Source organism: Halichoerus grypus, chromosome 1, assembly GCF_964656455.1.
Source record: "Halichoerus grypus chromosome 1, mHalGry1.hap1.1, whole genome shotgun sequence".
In the NCBI taxonomy this organism is placed as follows: Eukaryota; Metazoa; Chordata; class Mammalia; order Carnivora; family Phocidae; genus Halichoerus; species Halichoerus grypus.
The window spans coordinates 111,779,103-111,799,294 of NC_135712.1; the positions used below are offsets into that span (position 1 = coordinate 111,779,103).

At 40.6% G+C, this 20,192-nt stretch overlaps 1 protein-coding gene across 7 annotated transcripts in view; it reads right to left on the minus strand.

Annotated features, from left to right (window-relative positions):
- HPS3 (HPS3 biogenesis of lysosomal organelles complex 2 subunit 1) overlaps positions 1-18,504 on the minus strand; it is a 39,605-nt gene extending 21,101 nt beyond the window's left edge. For 4 of the 7 annotated variants that reach the window (XR_004924595.2, XR_004924592.2, XR_013447041.1 and 1 more), the window contains exons 1-6: positions 18,042-18,503; positions 10,701-11,192; positions 9,952-10,123; positions 9,765-9,850; positions 7,202-7,394; positions 1,742-1,823 (exon numbers count right to left, since the gene is read on the minus strand). Coding sequence is in view for 3 of the 7 variants with exons in the window: in XM_036115626.2 (XP_035971519.2) it covers positions 1,742-1,823; positions 7,202-7,394; positions 9,765-9,850; positions 9,952-10,123; positions 10,701-11,192; positions 18,042-18,258 (1,242 nt within the window). In the remaining 4 variants the exon portion in view is untranslated. Of the gene's footprint in view, positions 1-1,741; positions 1,824-7,201; positions 7,395-9,764; positions 9,851-9,951; positions 10,124-10,700; positions 11,193-18,041 lie in introns of all 7 variants that reach the window. The other 3 variants (XR_004924594.2, XM_078070565.1, XM_036115621.2) reach the window with 2 other exon arrangements.
- Between the last annotated feature and the right edge of the window lie 1,688 nt (positions 18,505-20,192).

Consider the following 20,192-nt stretch of genomic DNA (forward strand, 5'->3'; position numbering starts at 1 on the left):
AAATAAATAAAATCTTAAAAAATAAAATAAATAAATAAATAAAATAAAATACGCTCTTGAAAATCTATGTATGGGGGCGCCTGGGTAGCTCAGTCGTTAGGTGCCTGCCTTCGGCTCAGGTCATGATCCCAGCGTCCTGGGATCGAGCCCCACATCGGGCTCCCTGCTCCGAGGGAAGCCTGCTTCTCCCTCTCCCACTCCCACTGCTTATGTTCCCTCTCTCACTGTGTCTCTGTCAAATAAATAAATAAAATGTTAAAAAAAAAAGAAAGAAAGAAAAGGGTATGCGTGTATCTTAAACACAGATAGAAAGGCATGGGGAAGCTGTAAGTCGGGTTTCTTCAGAGGCTGAAGGTAGGCAGTATGCCTGGTCAGCAACAGAAAGCTACAGGCAGGCCATTGCATGAAAGAGTTACTGAGAACTCAGATCACGGAAAACGCTATCACATGTCACAATTTGGGTGACGGTGATAGTGGAAGAGGACTTCAGACACATTAAGCACTACAAAGTGCTGGCTTATTAACATAACCATCAATAGTGAACACTTACTTTTCCAGGAAAAGGTGTTCTAGGTGCTAGACAGACATAAACTAACTTATAAAATATAGGCCATCATGGGGCGCCTGGGTGGCTCAGTCAGTTAAGTGTCTGCTTTTGGCTCAGGTCATGATCCCAGGGCCCTGGGATCGAGCCCCACTTCTCCCTCTCTCTCTCTGCCTCTGCCCCTGATCACGTGCTCTCTCTCTCTCTCACTCACTGTCTCTCAAATAAATATTTACAAAAAAAAATATAGGCCATCATAATTTGGAAGTTTCCTGCTGCATGTAGCTTTATAACAAACATCCATTCAAGTAGTTTATACCTGAGAAGTGGAATAGCATATGATGAATATCACACAAAGAATCAGTATATTTCTGAGAACAGAAATTCAAGATCAGAAAATATAGAATTTCATCATAAAACTGCCTATGGTTATTTTGTGGTCAAGAGCTTTTCAGAGAATAAGCATATTACTTCTCACTGAAAATGAGGTTAATAACCTACCACATCAATTAACTCTTAGATTAAGACTACAGAAATACATTATAGACATATCTGATAAAACAAAACAAAAAAATATAAATAAATCATTTTCATGCACTTGTGTTCTTGAACACACCGATTTCTGTATAGCTTTGTTAATAGCTATATACAAGTGCCACCAGTATTTCCATTAAAAAAGAATAAAATTGTAGTACACTATAATTGTAAAGTACTCTCTCTGAAGTTACACTACACATATTCTTTTTTTTAAGATTTTTGATTTATTCATCAGAGAGAGCAAGAGCACCAGTAGGAGGGAGGGTTAGAGGGAGAGGGAGAAGCAGACTCCCCACTGAGCAGGGAGCCCGATGCAGGGCTCGATCCCAGGACCCCAGGATCATGACCTGAGCTGAAGGCAGACGCTTAACCGACTGAGCCACCCAGGCGACCCTACACTACACATATTCTTTACCAAATTTTAAAAACTATGCACTACACCTAAATTCTGAGTGAAATGTTTTCAAAGTAATCTTAAAAATTGTCATCTAAACCATGAATCACAAAATGTTTACTATTTTACATCCAAAAGTTCTATTTTGAGAAATAAGATCTTAAGACCTTTAATGTTCACCAACTTAGACCCAAGAGCAAATCTGCAAGCATTCATGTATCCCTTTTTGAGCTTAAGATTTTTTGTCATCATAAACCAGTTCTAACCTTCAGGGTGGTGTCCACGTATGGGTCCTCCTCACGAGCTGCCGCCGCACTGCACCGCACTGTGAAACACTGTAGGTTGTTGCTAAGGAAGAGGAGAGACACCACTGAGCAAAGCAGAGGCCAATAACCAACATGCCCATAGTGGGGAGGATTTCACAGAGGCAAACAGCAATGGTGGGGAGGGAAGACTCAAGTATTTGTCAAATGCTGATGATTAGTCTGCTTCTTAACAAAGAGCACCTCAGAATCCCCGTGGCGTGTTTGTAAAAATATACAACTGGTCCCCACCTCACCCATACTGAATCATAATCTCTAAGAGCTGAATCTAGACATGTATATTTCTGCAAAGCTCCATGTGTGGCTCTGCTGTACAATCCTAGTTAAGAACCATGGATCTGGGTCAATATCTCACAGACAAAATGATGTTCCTAGGATCTGGCCAAGGTACAAAGAGGTGATTATCAAAGCCAAGATTAGAACCCAAGTTTCCTGCTATCTCTATCCCACTCATCTCAGGATGTAATTGAGCCTAGATTATGCTGGACAACACACTTAGATTATGCAAACACATATCCAATGGTAGAACAGAAAATTACAGACTATCTGAAGGAATCTTGAGAATTATCTACTCCAGAAGCTTGTTTTAAAGATGAGGGCATGGAAGTCTTATGACTGGTCTAAGACATCTCTGGAGGATGGAGCCAAATTAGATCCTAGGTCTTCTTACTCCTCACACTCCTCTGGCTCTTTACACAACCCCAGGCTGCTTCTGCACTGTAAAATGACCTAGAGACCACCTGAGTGGTCAGTGCACAATGGAGGCCTGGTGACTAGTGGATAAGTCAACACTCCAACACTGACATTAAAAACAGTTAACTTACAAAACCCATCTTGTAGTGGATTCACAGGAATAAATAATTTTTATTTTTTTCCCACAGGAATAATTTTTAAAAACAAATTAAGAAGTAGGAGGATTAAAAATGAACTATGTTGAAATAAAGCAAACCTAGCATTGATCTTATAATAGAAGAAATAGTTCTTGGGGCACCTGGGTGGCTCAGTCAGTTAAGAACCTGCCTTCAGCTCAAGTCATGATCCCAGGACACTGGGATCAAGCCCCCTCGTCAGGCTCCCTGCTCAGCAGGGAGCCTGCTTCTCCCTCTCCCTCCGCCCCTCCCCCCACTTGTGCATGCGCACTGGTGCTCTCTCTCTTTCAAATAAATAAATAAATATTTTTTTAAAATAGGAGAAATACTTCTTTATAAGGAAGGCATTCTGACATTTTCACAGTTGGGAGATTTTGCACAATGTAGGGTAAGAGGTATCACTCAGGGCATTCTCCCTCTGTTTTGGGAGGCTTCCACTGCAGCCTCAGCCCATTGCTATCTGTCAATTTCCACAAGTCCATTTCCACAAATGACCTCTGGAATCGTGATAATCGCTGGAACAGTAGCACCACCACTTAGAAATCTAGAGAATAGAGTTAGCACCAGGAAGTAAAATGAATAGAAGGGACTTTGAGATAGTGAGAAGCAAAAAAGCACCTGTGGTGGGGTCAGAAGGACAGGTGAGAGTAGCTGTGACTATAAAGATAAATGACTGTTAGGTTTCAGAGATAAAAAGGTTGGTCCTCTGAATCCCTTCCACCTATAGTAATCCAGCTGTTGGCTATTGCTGGAATACTAAGCAGTAGTATAAAAAAAGAATAAAATGAACTGAAATGTGTTGGCATGGGAAGATGTCCAGGATATGCTGCTAAGTGAAGCAGCAAGTTGCTGAACAGTGGACATCATATGATCCACTTCTATGAAAAACAAATCATAGTAGTAAATGTACTGTTTTTTAAAAAAGTTGGATGAATATACACCAATTGTTTTTTTTTTAAGATTTTATTTATTCATTTGAGAGAGAGAGAGCATGAGCAGGGGGAGCGGCAGACAGAGGGAGAGAGAGAAGCAGACTCTCCGATGAGCAGGGAGCCCGAGGTGGGGCTGGGATCCCAGGGTCCTGGGATCATGACCTGAGCTGAAGGCAGACCCTTAACCGAATGAGTCGCCCAGGTGCCCCGAATATACACCAATTGTTGACATGGTTGACTCTGAGGAGTAGGATTATGGGGGGGCTTTCCCATTTATGTATTTCTATAAGGATGACATTTTACATGATTTTATATTGTTCTCAGATTCTTTAAAAATTTTTTTCTATTGCTTTTTTTTAAAAACATACCAGGCTTCAAGAAACTTTTCAAGACAAACTTACGGGTCAAGATATTTCTAAAACATGTATTTACTGGGTAAAATAATATGTAAATGGGGCGCCTGGGTGGCTCAGTCGTTAAGCGTCTGCCTTCGGTTCAGGTCATGATCCCAGGATCCTGGGATCGAGCCCCGCATCGGGCTCCCTGGACCGCGGGGAAGCCTGCTTCTCCCTCTCCCACTCCCCCTGCTTGTGTTCCCTCTCTCGCTGTGTCTCTCTCTGTCAAATAAATAAATAAATAAAAATCTTAAAAAAAATAATAATATGTAAAAAGTTCAACAAATATAGGATTTTAAAAATAGGGGTGGGGATCCTTATTAAGAATCTGAATTTACATATAACAACTGCTATTCTAACGTCTAGTGCTTCCACAGTCAAGTTAGTGATGTCAGAATGTATTTTGGTGCTGATATTAAGAAAAACTTCAGTAATTTCTTATCTGGAGACAGGCAAAACCCACACATTTTAAGTCCCTTCAAATTCCCGTAACTGTGTTTTCAGGACTCTACATTCCAAACTAATTCATGACATATTTAAGAGAGACACTAAATTCTGTGTCCTTTATGCAACCAGATAAAGATTAATAGTCTTTTGCATCAATATTTTGGGACAGAAATTAATATTTTAGGGGCGCCTGGGTGGCTCAGTCATTAAGCGTCTGCCTTTGGTTCAGGTCATGATCCCAGGGTCCTGGGATCAAGCCCCGCATCGGGCTCCCTGATCCGCGGGAAGCCTGCTTCTCCCTCTCCCTCTGCCTGACACTCCCCCTGCTTGTGTTCCCTCTCTCGCTGTGTGTCTCTCTGTCAAATAAATAAATAAAATCTTTTTTTAAAAAAAAAGAAATTAATATTTTATTCTTTCTCCCTCTAGTTTTTCCTTTGTTTCTTTTTCTTTTTCTTTTTTTTTTTAGACTTTATTTATTTATTTGACAGAGAGAGATAGTGAGAGCAGGAACACAAGCAGGGGGAGTGGGAGAGGGAGGAGCAGACTCCCCACTGAGCTGGGAGCCCGGATGCGGGATGGGACTCGATCCCAGGACCCTGGGATCATGACCTGAACCGAAGGCAGACGCTTAATGACTGAGCCACCCAGGCGCCCCTTTTCCTTGGTTTCTAAGATGCTGTAGTTCCCTAGGTTCTTTCAATTCTTGAAAATCCTTCTGTTCTTTCTCTCCCTTCCTAAACATGACCTTCACCAGAGTTTAGTTTTCCAACTACTTTTCTCTGCTGCACACTCTGGGGGCCATGCTCCCTACTTCGACAGCTCTTTTTTGATAATAAAACATCTACATTTTCCTTTCTTTTCTAATCTTCAGTTCTGTGTCCAAAAGCCTACTTAACATTTCCCCTTGATATTCTCTCAGCGCCTCAAACTCAAATGCCTAAACCAAACTTCCTTTTTGCCCCACACTTCACCCGCCTCCACTCTTTCATAAGAGCAGCCTCAACACTCTGGCGAGGTTTTTCATGCCTCCTGCATTCCCACCATCCCAACAGACACCAAGGCTTGTCATTCTCTTGCCGAAGCCTCTCCCATGCATTCTTCCTTGTCCTCTCACTGCTACAGCCCCTGATCATCCTTCCCCGAACCATTTCAGTAGCTTATTTACCTGTGTTCAATCCATCCTGCATAACAGCCACCACTAATTTTCTTAAAGCAGTGCTCTTATCACATCACTTTATTGATCAAAACCTTAAAGAAGTCCTTAATTTTCAAAGCCCTGAGCTCTCTCTTGAGCATTATTTGCACCACTGCATTTCAGCTTCTTCCTAGTTAAAGAACATCACTATGCGCAACACGGTGGAAATTGAGACTAGCTACTTCCACGATGTTCACTTAGGAAGCACACAGTGGCATTTCTCCTTACGCCAGACAATGGGGGGAGAGGGCAGCAACCACACTATGAGTGAGTAGCAGAACCTTCAGTGAGCTCTGTGCTGTCTGAATATACTCCAGCACCTGCTGCAGCTTCTGATACTACCACTCAGTTGAAAAAAATTAAAAATCACTGTCCTATGCAATTAATTATTAGATGCTCCTACAAAACTAGACATAGCCTTTGTTTATAGTCTTCCCCATATCTATAATGCCCTTCTCTTCTAATGTACATCTGTAGATTCTAACTAGCTTTTCTCACTTCAAGCACAAAAAACTTTCCTGTATGACTCAGCCAGAAGTAATTTCCCTCCTCGCAGTGCCTACACCACTTTCACAAAGTCTAAAGATATTTTTCACAAATCCCCTGGTGTTTGTGCCCCACGTATGTGTCTCTGGCCTTCTTTCACGCTGTTGCTTTAAAAAGCAGGTGGTATACCTTATTCATGGTTGCTTGGCCAGAGGGCCCAATGCAGTGTCTTGCACATAATCTAAGCTCAAAAAACAGGAAATAGAACCAGAAGCATCAGTTACTGCTGAGATAAAAGGAAATGAGATTAAAAGCCTGCTCAGGAACCCAGGTTACATGCCAGCATATTAGGGTAAGGCAATCCAAAAGGCATCTGCCACCAACCAGGCACATGACCTCGCCAGTGCCAACCTCTGGATTATTTCCCCATTTGTACTAATTAGAGGGCAGTCTTTCTGGCTCCTTCACAGTTCTAAACCATTATGAAATAACTCAACTCATATAGAAAGGATAGGACAGCACAGAAAAAAATTAGGAAATCTAAAAAGAAATCCAGAGATGTCCTGACTGGCCCCACTGACTTTTCATTAAAATTCCCTATGAAAATTTTTCCTCACAAAGACCCCTATCCAATCTAAGAAAATAAAACAAAGGCAAAACCAGAATCTAAATCTTTGACATTGAAAAGGTAGGTATGGGCCATCAAAAGACAAATTTACACCATTAATTTACAATACTATATACTGGTTCACACAATTCTCACTGATTTTTTTTTTAAGATTTATTTATTTATTTATTTATTTATTTATTTATTTATTTATGAGAGAGAGAGAGAGAGAGAGAGCACAAGCAGGAGGAGCGGCAGGCAGAGGGAGAAGCAGGCTCCCTGCTGAGCAGGGAGCCCAATGCTGGACTGGATCCTAGGACCCTGGGATCATGACCTGAGCTGAAGGCAGACACTTAACGACTGAGCCACCCAGGTGCCCCCACACAATTCTCATTTAAAGATTTAAGAAGCACCCCAAGGATTTGCAGAAGAATAAGTGACTCAAAGTCCAGCAAGTAACACTGTAACATACCTTGCGATGACATGTAAAAATTGTGGTGTGAGCACCGCCTGCTGAGACTTCTCAGGATACTGGTAAACCGACATTAATTCAACAGATTTGACAACCATGTACAGATAGCCCACATGAGGTAACGAGAAAAAACAGAAGAGACTCAGCAACTCTTTTTCCTGAGACAATTTTTTTCTACCAGAAGTAAGGGAACCTGCATGAAAAAAAAGGGGGGGAAACCCATGAAACCAGTAAAGGAAACTGATATCTTAACTTTTCTAAGCAAAAAAGTCTCTCAGTGTGGATAACCAAAGTGTTGTTTAGAAAAAGCTGTTCTTTATTTTTTTTAAGATTTTTTATTTATTTATTTGACATAGAGAGCACAAGCAGGCAGAGCAGGCAGAGGGAGAAACAGGCTCCCCATGGAGAAGGGAGCCCGATGCGGGGCTCGATCCCAGGACCCCGGGATCATGACCTGAGCCGAAGGTAGACGCTTAATGACTGAGCCACCCAGGTGCCCCATGGAAAAGCTGTTATTTATAGAGGAATGCCAGCAAGATATGAAAAGGGAGTGATATAATTAAAATATCACCATTTTGCAACCCCTAATAAATTAACAGATGTACGTAATAATCATCACAGAGTCAACCAGATTCCATGTACCTTCCAACAGAAGTCAGCATTACTTGTGCTACCAAATCATCATCTTCATAATCATCACCACCACCATCATCTAATCAAGACTTAGTCTAGACCAGCATTGTCGATAGAGATATAACACGAGCCACATATGTAATTTAAAGTTTTCTAGTAATGACATTTTAAAAGTAATCAGAAACAGGCAAAATTTTCATAGTATATTGTATTAACCCAATATATCCCTATTGCTATTTCAACAAGCAGTCAACAAAAAAATTGAGATATCATATATATATATATATATATATATATATATTTCAGTACTAACTCTTCAAGATATGGTGTGACTTTTACATTTAACAGTGTATTTCCATTTAGATTAGTCACATTTCAAGTGCTGAGCAGTAGCAAGTGGCTAATGGCTACCACAGTGAACAGTACAGCTTTAGATCAAACCACCAAATCACAGGGAAATACAGGGGATACAGGAACATGTTAAATGACACTGTGGGGACTCAATTAACAAAATTCAGATTATGGGAAATTCTACGGTATTAGTCCAGTTTCTTGCTATTGCAAAGAAAAGAGAGAGAAAGGGAGACACCATTAGATAGTTGTCCCCCTAACATGGCTCTGGGCCCTCTCTGGTCTCCAGTGTTGTCTCACGACCCTCTCTGCCTTGCTCTACCTCTCGATCTTGCTCCTCTCAGTTCCTCAAATATAAGATTCTCCCTCTACCACAATGCCTGTGCTGCTTCCTCTGCACCAACCATATTTCCAAATCAATCCCGATTCACTCTTCAGATCCTCTTTCCTAGGAAGCCTTTCTTCACCCCTAAATGAGGTTAATATCTTTGTTATAGGCTCTCAAGGTAGGGTTCTTTTCCCACAGAGTGCTCATTTCGGTGTGTAATTGTATACTCCTTGATAATAATCAAATGATTATTCGATTAATGTCTGCTTCCTCCCCGAAGACAATAAGCTCCACGAGTGCAAGTACTTTGCCTACTTTTGCTCATTATTGGTTCCCTAGTATTCAGCACAATACCCAACATAGTAGGTAGTCAATAAATGTTCACTAGGAAAGAAAAAAATAAGGGAGGTTTATTAAACACATTTAATCAGAATAATATTTATATTGTCTCTAGGCAACATCTAAAGATGGTAGGCAGGCCAGGACTAAGTACAAAACCCAATGGCAAATTCTCAGTCTTGGCTGTCCATTAGGTTCCAGGGGAACTTTTAAAAAACTACTGATACGGGGCGCCTGGGTGGCTCAGTTGGTTAAGCGACTGCCTTCGGCTCAGGTCATGATCCTGGAGTCCCGGGATCGAGTCCCGCATCGGGCTCCCTGCTCAGCGGGGAGTCTGCTTCTCCCTCTGACCCTCCCCCATCTCATGCTCTCTCTCTCTCTCTCTCTCATTCTCTCTCTCAAATAAATAAATAAATAAAATCTTTAAAAAAAAACAAAAAAAAACTACTGATGCCCAGCACCATAGTATGTAGAGCCTGGGCATCAGTATTTTTAAAGCATCCAAGTAAGCCCAATGTGCAACAAGGTTGAAAACCACCACTCTGAATGAATTTCCCATTCAGTCAACATTTTCCCACCTTGCTCGCAAGGCCATCATATGAAGCTTTGCCACATACCCAGCTAAAAAAAACCCAGCTAGGACAAGTCTCTAATTTCCCTTTTCGGGCCAAGTAATTATTTTGAAAGGGGAAATGTGTTTTGTCTGTCACGTCCTCTCCATGGCTTCTCCTAGCAGACACAACTTCTCTCGCGAGTGCTCACAGGAGCACTATTTAGCATTATTTGCTAAGGAAATTGTCCAGGGTCACAGGGAGATTCAGTAGAAGAACCTAACGTATTACCCACATCGGTCTCCCCTCCCAGCCCAGAGCCTTTTCATCTCTGCACTGTAGCAATACCATACTTACTTACCTGTTTGGTAAATAGGTAGCAGCTGAAGTGAATGTAACTTGACGTCATCAGAAAAGACACAGAATGAAATATCAGGAGCAAAACGTCTGCGAGTTTAAAAAGAGAAAGAGGAAGACATCTAATTTCCATGTACTTCTAAGCGGGCAAATATATATTAAATGCTGGTGAATGAAAAGCTTTGTAATACTTATAGAGCAGGTGCTGAACGTGGTAATATTTTGTTTTTTCATCAGCTAATCCCGTTGACTCCAGTGTAACGGATACTCCAGATTGGCTACTTTTTTCACCAAGAAGTTCCATGGGCTTTTGACAGATAACAAAGTCATCTGACTCAAGCTGCAAAGTTTCATGACTGACATCTTAAAAAATAAAATTTGAGAAAAGAGTTTAATAACTCCAAGTACTACTTGAATGAAAATTAAATTTCACAACATCCCCAGACCAATTAAATAGACATATAGTAATTTTATTTATTCATACACACAGGCATCTCACATATTTGCAAGGCACTATGGTTTTGAAAAGCCTTAGCACTTCCTCATTTATTCCTCACAACTGATAAAGTACAACAGGATATTATCCCAATTTTACACGCGAGGAAATTGAAACTCAGAGATGGTATTCCTAACCCAAGGCCATTCAACTTATGAGAACTGGGGCCAGAAACCCCTCCTAGCTCTTCCATTATTTCTATTGACAAGTATATGCTGAAACACACTGACATGCTACAGAGTAAGATATGGGCAGCCAGATCATAAACCCAAATCCCATGTATCAGGTATAACTGAATCTATAAACAATGTGGCTTGGTGATTGTTTATATATATATATATACACACACACATATATATATATATTAGCACCCTTCAGAGATTGCCAGAAGTAAGGGTTTTCTCTACACCTAAGATAAGAAAGCAAGCTAAATTCATTATTTACCTTCTGTCTGTCTCATTGGATTGTTGGTCTTATGTGGCTGGTGGTTGACACTCTCTCCATTTTTAGGGTCTGACTCCAGTTTTAGGATTAAGACTTCTAAGTCTGACATGAGAGCAACATAACCAATGCAAAAAGAAATTTCAACAGGAATAATATTATCTATGTGTATAATTAAAGAACGTTCAAAGTCCAATATTGAGAATTCTTCATTAATGATCTGATACTTCAAACTAAACAAGACTAACTTATTGGTGCAACCAACAAGAAGGTCTCCTTTTACTGGGCAACAGGAGATGCACAAGGGGGCCTCAGAAAGCGGCATTTCAATAATAGACATCTGGTCTTTGTAGGTGTCACTGAAGGGTGCCTCCACATTATGTCCAACCATTCGGATACACACGCGACAGTTTTCAGTCCTTTTACTTCTCCAGTTCACATATGCACGTAAAAACGTAGCTTTGTTTTTCTCTTCAATTGCTGCCAAATAGTCTCCTGAGATGGAAATAAGATTATACTTAGAATTTGTAATTAGAAACAACCACTTACTTTGTGCCATGAAAAGGAACTATTAGTGAACCCTAATGTGAATGGTTGAATTAAAGATTGACGAGAACAAAACCCTAATTAATAGGATCTTAGGTGTATTTTTAACTGACATTACGCATTTAGGTTCTGAAATAAATTTCTCGCCATTATGTCTTAAGATAATCCATTAATTATTCATGCAGTTTACATAGAAATTGTACATTTTATTCCTTATATTAGCTGAGTGTTTCATGTAGCTCTGAAATCCCCCTTCCCACAAGTCACACCTTCATGTCAACTCTGAGAAGTAGGATAAAGCTATACATATTAAACAAAACTTAAATCCAAGTTAATTTTCCCTTACTTGTTGATTTTATTATATTGTTTAAATTATAAAGTAATTTTATAGTTACTCTCTGTTGTGAGAAATCAAAGCAGTAAAGAGATGGCAAATGGAAAGCATAATCTCTTCCCTGCAGTCCGAGCCAGTGGTAACACACATAGCTTGGTACGTGTCCTTCTATACTTTTCTCTCATATAAACATAGACCGTAGACTAGTGTTTTGTCTTTCTTTTTTTTTTCCCACCAAAATGGAATCTCACTGAATATATTTAACAATCTACGACTTCTAAAAATTACCAATAAATCTTAACTCGCCACGTCAATACATAGGTATCTAACGTCGTTTTATTGAAAATTATCTGTATATCCTATGTATACATGTGCCATAATTCATTCAACAGTTCCCCTATTGATATATATTCAAGCTTTTCTGCCACTATACTTCATACTGTAACAAATAGGCCTATACCTATATATTTATTTCCTACGGGTTTGTTTCAATATTCCCAAAAGTACGAATGTTGGGCCAAAGGGCAGGTACGTTTTAAATCTTAAGATATTGCCAGATTCTATCACAATTACATAATAGGAACTCATGTTGCCAGCAGCACTGTTTGAACATGCCCGTTTCCCTATATCCTCACTAGCACTGACTCAGCGTGATGGGGAAACCAGGACTCTTATGGTTATTATAATGTATATTTTCCAGACCATTTCTAAAGCTGGCCATCTTCTGCTATGTTTATCAGTCATGTATGATTTCTCTTCTGCAAGTTATCTACTTCATTAGGATGTTTGATTTGTTTCTCTTACTAAGAAATAGCCGCTCTCTGGGTAAAAGTGATATTGATCTTTGGTTGGTCATGAATAACAAATTGTTTTTGGTAGTCTATTCTTTGACGTTTGATTTCACTCATGGCATCTTTCACCATAGTAAAAGTCATCAGATATGTATGTAGTCAGATATATATCGTTTCCTCCTTGGCCTAATTTCCTAATTTCCTTCTTTCCTAATTTGCTTAGACAGTCCCCTATGCCCTCCAAATTACATAACTATACTCTTACATATTCTATTTTAGTGGCTTTTTTAATTTAAATTTTTAATCTTTAGAACTTTGAGGGGAAGATAAGTCAAGGTTTTTCCAAATGTAGGACCGCCTATTTACTAACATTATTTGGTAAATAAGCCCTTTTTCAATGAACTGAAACTGAAACGCTGCTATTAGCATAATGACTTCCCATATACACAAGCAGCAAGCAAGCAGCCCCTTTCAGCAAACACTCGCTGGGCTGGCCGGGTTCCCTCCGTGTCCAAAATGAGCCAGCCTTCCAGAAAGGCAAGCCTTCTCTTGATGCTGGTCCCTTTGATACCACAGAAATGGAGCTTGCACTTGTTCATTCCCTGGATATCTTCACAGAATGCCTAACCGTACCCTCCAGGCTCCATAAATGTGCTCACTCTGTTCCAGAGAAGCAATTTGGATGGAGTTGCATCAAAAGATGCCTTATAGCCTCCATCTTCCTAGAATTTCCTCAGTAAATTATTTTTTTCAAATTTTTATTATGGTAAAATATACATACCATAAAATTTACCACTTTCATCATTTCTGAGTATACAGTTCAATGGTATGAAGTATATTCACATTGTTGTGCCCCAATCACCATCATCCCTCTCTAGAACTTTTTCATCCTCCTCAAAACCCTTGAACAATAACGCCTCATCTCCCCCACCCCCAGACTCTGGCAATGACCATTCTACTTTCTTTCTGTCTCTATGAATTCGCCCACTCTAGATACCTCATGTAAACTGAATCATACAATATTCGTCCTTTTGTGTCTGCTTTATTTCACTTAGCACAATGTCTTCAAGGTTCATTTGTGTTGTAATGTGTGTCAGAATTCCCTTCCTTTTTAAGACTGAATAATATTCGATTTTATGTAAATACCACATTTTATTTATTCATCTGTTTAAGGACACTCAGGTTGTTTCCACGTCTTGGCTATTATAAATAATTCTGCAATGAACATGCAGGTACAGACATGCATATGCCACATTTTGTTTATCTTTTCTTCAGTTGATGGACATTTGGGGTGCTTCCACTTCTTGGCTCTCATTTAAAAATGCTATGAACATTGATGTACAAATATCTACACAAGTCCCTGCTTTCAACTACTTTGTTTATATACTTCCAAGAGTGAAATTGCTGGATCATATGGTAATTAATTTTTTGAGGAACACCATACTGTTTTCCACAGCAGCTCTACCATTTTCCATTCCTGCAGTGTGCAGGAGTTCCAATCTCTCCACATTCTCACCAACATTTGCTATTTTCTTTCTTCTTTAAATAATAGCCATCCTAATAGGTATGAAATGGTATCTCATTATGGGTTTGGTTTGCATTTCCCTGGTCATTAATGACGTTAAGCATCTTTTCATGTGCTTGTTGGCCATTTGAAGAAATGCCTATTTGTCCATTTTTGAAGTGGCTTTTGTTGTTGTTAAGTTATAGGAGTTCTTTATATATTCTGGATATTAATCCCTTATTGGATATATGCTTTGCAAGTATTTTCTCCCATTCTGTGGATTGCCTTTTCAATCTGTTGTTAGTGTCTTTTATAGATGCATGAAGGTTTTTAATTTTGATGACATCTAATTTACTTTACTCTTTTGTTGCCCATGCTTTGGTGCCATATTCAAATTAGTAAATGAATTTTAAAACTAAGAATATTTGTTTGGTTAAATAAAATTGTTTTATTCAGACATTTATAAACATATACCTACTTCACCGATAAAGTCTATTTATCATTTATACATAATCTGCAAACTGTAGATAGTGCCCATATTGTCTTGTATGTTTTCAGATTAGTTTTATAATGATGAACTAGAACTTGCTAAGTAAATGTGTTTACCTGACAAGCATTATGATCAGAGATTTAGAGTTCTCTCAATTAATCCTCACAACAAAGCTTTAAGATACTATCTCATTCTCCATTTTACAGATCAGGAAACAGGCTCAGATAAGCTAGGTAACTTGCCTAAGGCAACACAGCCAACAAGCTAGAGCTGGGACTTAAACCTGGATCTGGTTAGCTCAAAAGTCGATGCTCATTCCCCAATTATGCTATTTCTCAAAATGTTAAAAAGGAGATATAAGTCTGGAGGATTCTGTGGAGGTTAATAGCTCTTTATGAAAGAAAGAAACTAAACTTTTTAAAAAAATTTTATTTATTTAAACAAACAAACAACAAAAAAACAGTTCATCTATTTCTCCCACTGCCCCCACCCCACCACCAATTAGTTTTGGTTTTTTTTTTGTTTTTTGTTTTGTTTCGTTTTGTTTTGTTTTAGATTTTACATACAAAAAATCATATGGTATTTGTCTTCCTCTGACTGACTTATAAACTTTTTTAGGCATTATGTATATGGTCAGAGCTTTACTCTACTTACTTTACAACAGCTTCTGTCTTCATTAAGTAAATTAAAAAATCATTCTCATATTTATTCTTAAGCTGAGATTATTGATTTTTTAAAATAATAAACTTCCTTTTATATAAGAAGATCATAAACCTGGTTAATACTAATACATGATTAAGGAAAAGGCTGCTCCTATGACAAAATTGACATCAGAAGGCTGAAATATATGATGCATCAAAATATGTTTTATGGCTCTGGAAAAGTGAAGAGATGGTAAGGTTTGGGGGGTATGTAATAGACAGACTCATTTAATACACCTGTGCTAAAGAACAGGCAATGAGAGCCATGCGGTCTTGTCCTCCCTGCCCTACCACTTTCAGACACCCCATAAACAAATGTCCTGCACCAGAGCTCCCCACACAGCACTCAACCCTGGCCACCAGGTCTTTCTCCATTGAGAGCAATAAATTCTCCTGTCTCCTTTTCTTCACTTCACACACAAAGCCTAAATTAAATTTCCATTAACGATGATGATGTTAGGGCCCTCTGTCCTTCAAAATTTCTACCTACTTTCTCCCTAACAGCCCCAAATTTTATAAAGGGAGAATAGCATCCTGCTAATTAGAGATTAAAAAAGTGAAAATGTTGGGCACCTGGGTGGCTCAGTTGTTAAGCGCCTGCCTTCAGCTCAAGTCATGATCCCAGGGTCCTGGGATTGAATCCAGCATCCGGCTCCCTGCTCTGCAGGGAGTCTGCTTCTCCCTCTGCCCCTCCTCCCACTTGTTCTCTCAATCTCTCTCTCTCAAATAAATAAATAAAATCTTTAAAAAAAGAAGAAGAAAATAAAATGTTTTCTACTTGGGTAAGAGACCTGCAAAGCACTTATAATGAATAGAAATGGCTGATATAAGATTGATTTTGTTTCTGACAGGAGGAGATTTGCTACAGAGAAAGACAGGAGGCACTTAGAGCAGGAATCCCCATGTCTAAATTACTGTGAATGGGAGGAAAGAGACCAAAAGGAAAAAGCTGAGAAATGGAAGAGAAGTTATCTGGATATCAGCATAGCTAGGAGTCAACTATGTGTGGGTTAATAGAAGCTGTACCCAGGGATTGTACCCAGTCTTCAAGCTGAGGACTGAAAGTTTCCCTTGAGCTATCTGACCCAGGCTAATGCCATACCACATGACTCCTGAACTTTCTTTAGGAAAGTTGGATTATAAAACTGGGTTATAAAAAGTCTTTGTTTTTCAAGGCCTCATTAATAAGGTTACCATGCTACTCAATGCCTACAGCAGCCAGTATGGCACGAGGTCCAGTAGTTCTGAATCTTGGTTAAATATCAGACTCACCCCAATGCTGGGGCATAGCCCAGGAAACTGACAGTTTCTCTGAGGTTGTGGTCCAGGCATCAGCATATTTTCAAGCTCCCCCAGGTGATTCTGAAGCACAAGTAGTGACATCAAAGATCCCAAGAATCACCACTACTGACAGGGAAGAAAACTAGAGGTTTACATGATGCCTGCCACTTTCAATTCTAGAATAAATGTCCATTTGGAAGAATGGGGGCAGATTACATAAATATGTCTGTCTCTCTGTCTCTGCCTCACTCTCTGTCTGTCTGTCTGTCTCTCTCTCTCTCTCACACACACACACACGCACACATATCACACCTTGAGACTGGTGAGTTTGCCACTCAGTAGAGCTCTTGAAGGTAAGAACTTCCATGTTTAAAAGGGGGGGTGGGGTGGGGAAAACCACCAATATTGAAAAATGATTGAGAAGTATTTCTACTAAATTCCAAAATCAGAATCTTCTCCTGAAAGAGAACATATAGATCTAATGAGTGGTTTTCAAATATTATCTGTGAACCAGTGCAAGCTTCTGTTGATGTCTTCACTAGTCAAAAAGAAAAAATAACAGCATAGTAAGTTGCTCATAAAGCAAAGATATCCAATGTTCAGGGCTAAGTGCTTTTTTCTCTTATGGTTATAGTAAATAGTAGGGCTTTTCATTTTTAAAAATATATATTTTTACTGGACAAAATGAATACTCAGATACTAAGTATGATGATAGCCCCATCATGGAGCCACAAAACCCCAATGCCTGGAAATCACTGATCTAGTATTTCAACTTAAAAAAAAAAAAAGAGAGAGAGAGAGAGCCTGAGATCCAAAAGTTTCTATAAACTCACACCCAACCAGTAGCAGAAAGAGATCCCCAATCCTCCAAGTTCGGGCTCTCTACTTCATTAGTAAGCCCCTGAGCCATGGATTTTCTACCATAAATACTGCAATTTATACCTTTATACCCCTCTTGAGAAGCAGGAATCAAACTTTAAGTGCATTATTAAGCAGTTAAAAGAAGCCTATGGAAAATCCTCCTGTAATCTTAAGTACCATCTATTTTTAAATGTTGGGTTTTTCTAAAATAGAGATACACCCACATAGTACCTCCTTGTACTGCTTCACATTTCTTGGAAAAAGGGTAGTGGATGCTGCTGTGCTGTTTTGGGTGGGAGGGAGGAGTTTATGACTTGAGTTCCACTTGCATAGATTTAAAAACCAGCATATAATGTGAGCTTTCAAAAACCGGCAAGTGGATAAATGTATAGATGTAAAAGGACTGGCCATGAGTTGGCATGATTGCTGAAGCTGGCAGTACCTGGGGTTCAGGATACTATTCTCCCTGCTTTTGCATGTGTTTGAGATTTTCTATACTTCTGAGTTTGGGTTTTTTGTGGTTGTATTTTTTGTTTTTAAGTGTCTGGGCTGAGTGGAACCCAGCCACCCAACCACGGGCCTTTCTGGTGAGCGAACGAGGTAAGAAAGAGCAGACAGCGTCCCCCGCCCCCTTGAAGCAAGCGCTCACCTGCGGTTGCCACGACAACCGCACAGCTCTGCTCTCCTTCAGTAATCAGCAGCCAGACCCCGCGAGACCATCCAGCAAATTCCGGGAAGTCTCTTCCCCACCCAGAGTGCCGCCGGGGACGCTCAGTCCTCTAGGAAGGAGGCCCCAAGCCGGGATCCAGGCTCCCCCTGGCCTCGTTGCTACTCACCCGCCTCGCTGTAGGCCAGGCACAGCACCCTGCCTAGCGTGGAGAAGGCGCACCTCGGCTGGCACAGCTCCTGTCCGGTCACGGCGAATGCCTCCACCTTGCAGCCTGCCGCCACGAAGAGCGCGTCGCGTCCTCCGCCGCAGAACCGCTCGGGCTCCAACTTGCAGGGCACCACCTGCTGCGACCCGAATGGGTGCAGGTTGTATAGCTGCACCATCCTGACCACGGCTCCGGGGCAGCCCGGCGGTGCCCGCTCAGGCCTGCACACCCCGCGGGGCGCCCAGAGACCCCGCTCGGGTCGCAGAGGCTGGACCACTTCCGCCAGCAGTTGCACAGAGCCGAGTCACGTGAGCGTCACCCGGGCCGCCTGCGGCTCCCCTTCTTAAAGAGGCTGTTACGGGGCGAGGCTGGGGTCCGGGGAACTCTCGCCTCCGCCCCGTGCGCCTGCGCCCCGCGGGCCTCTCGTCTGGGGGCCTTGGACCCGGCCGACCGGTGCTGGCCACACCTCCGCGCTCCGCGGTTGACTGGCGCAAAGACCGCTGTGTCCTTTTTTCCCCCGTCATTTCACGTTACTGCTTTGGGCTAGACGAGATGTTTAGGCCCTTGAATACGTCTCAACATTTGATTATCTGCTATCTTGTACCATTTTGTACTTACTTCAGAGGCATCGCTTAGTCTTCCCGATAGCCTCTGAGCTTCAGGAGGATAGGGCTGCGGCGAAAGCTGAAGTGCAGTGCACACGGCTCCACACCGGGCTGAACACACTGAAGAGTTGTTCCAAAATATTGGAAATTCTAGAATGATTTCATTGGAAATAACACCTAGAATACGCTTAGCAAAAAGGAAGGAGGGAAGGAAGGAAGGAAAGAAGGAAGGAAGGAAATTTTATTTATATATATATATAATATTATATTATATATGTATATATAATATTATATATATATATAATGCTGAAGAACCGTGGACATAACCTAGTGAACTCCAGGTATTTGACAAAAAATTAGTTTGAGCCCCAGAGGATGGAATGACTAGGGGTGAAATCCACTAGCTCTCAGTCCAGTGCTCCTAAGACTAATCTGTGTCCTGTATCTATTCCTGATGTCTCAAGGTGGAGCTCATGGTTACAATCCCAATTTAAAAACAAAACAAAACAAAAAAACCCACATGAGCATTAGAGCTACTCTTTACAATTTATCCAGAAAATAACATATGTAAGTATGACTTGTGGCGTGTTCTCTTACTTTTGGTGTCCCCTTACTTGTGTAGGGACAAAACTAAAAAGAAAGAGCAAATTTTTTTTAAGATTTTGTTATTTATTTGACAGAGAGAGCACAAGCAAGGGGAGCAGCAGCAGAGGAAGAGGGAGGAGCAGGCTTCCCCCTGAGCAGGGAGCCCTACGTGGAGCTTGAGCCCAGGACTCTGGGATCATGACCTCAGCCGAAGGCAGAGGCTTAACGGTCTGAACCACTCAGGCGCCCGGAAAGAGCAAATTTTCCTTTGGTCGGTTTCTAGTTCTCACCCTCATGAATCATTTCTTAGAAGAATTTACAAATTAGGTGAAATTGGTTTGAAGTTAAACCTACCTCCATTTCTTTTGCCATCTAGATGAATAAAGTACCCCTTAAGTAGTATCCTACTGTCCTTCACCTAACCCAACCAATAGGGACTTCTGGGGATACAACTATTCACCAAACTAAGTGAGGCCAAGAACTGGACAAGGATGTCAGCAATAGGGTTGAAAATTCATATAAAAAACAAAGAGCCTAACAACTGCTTACAACTAACTCATTCAGATACAACACTCATGAACACCCCTTTCTCCACAAATATATGCCATATGTGTCCTTTTTTTATTTCCTCCTTCAAGACTGAAAATTACAATTCCAGTACTAAATTAAAATTTCAAGACTAAACTTACAATTTTATTGTAATTTCACCCTACATTGAAAATGTCTATTTTGGAGAAACCAGTGATATTTGTTCACAGCCTGGAACCCCAGTCCCTTCTAGAGATAGGCCACCTCTCCCTTAAATAAGCCTCCTTTAAGATTCTTTTTTTTTTTTAAGATTTTATTTATTTATTTGACAGAGAGACAGCGAGAGAGAGAACATAAGCAGGGGGAGTGGGAGAGGGAGAAGCAGGCTTCCTGC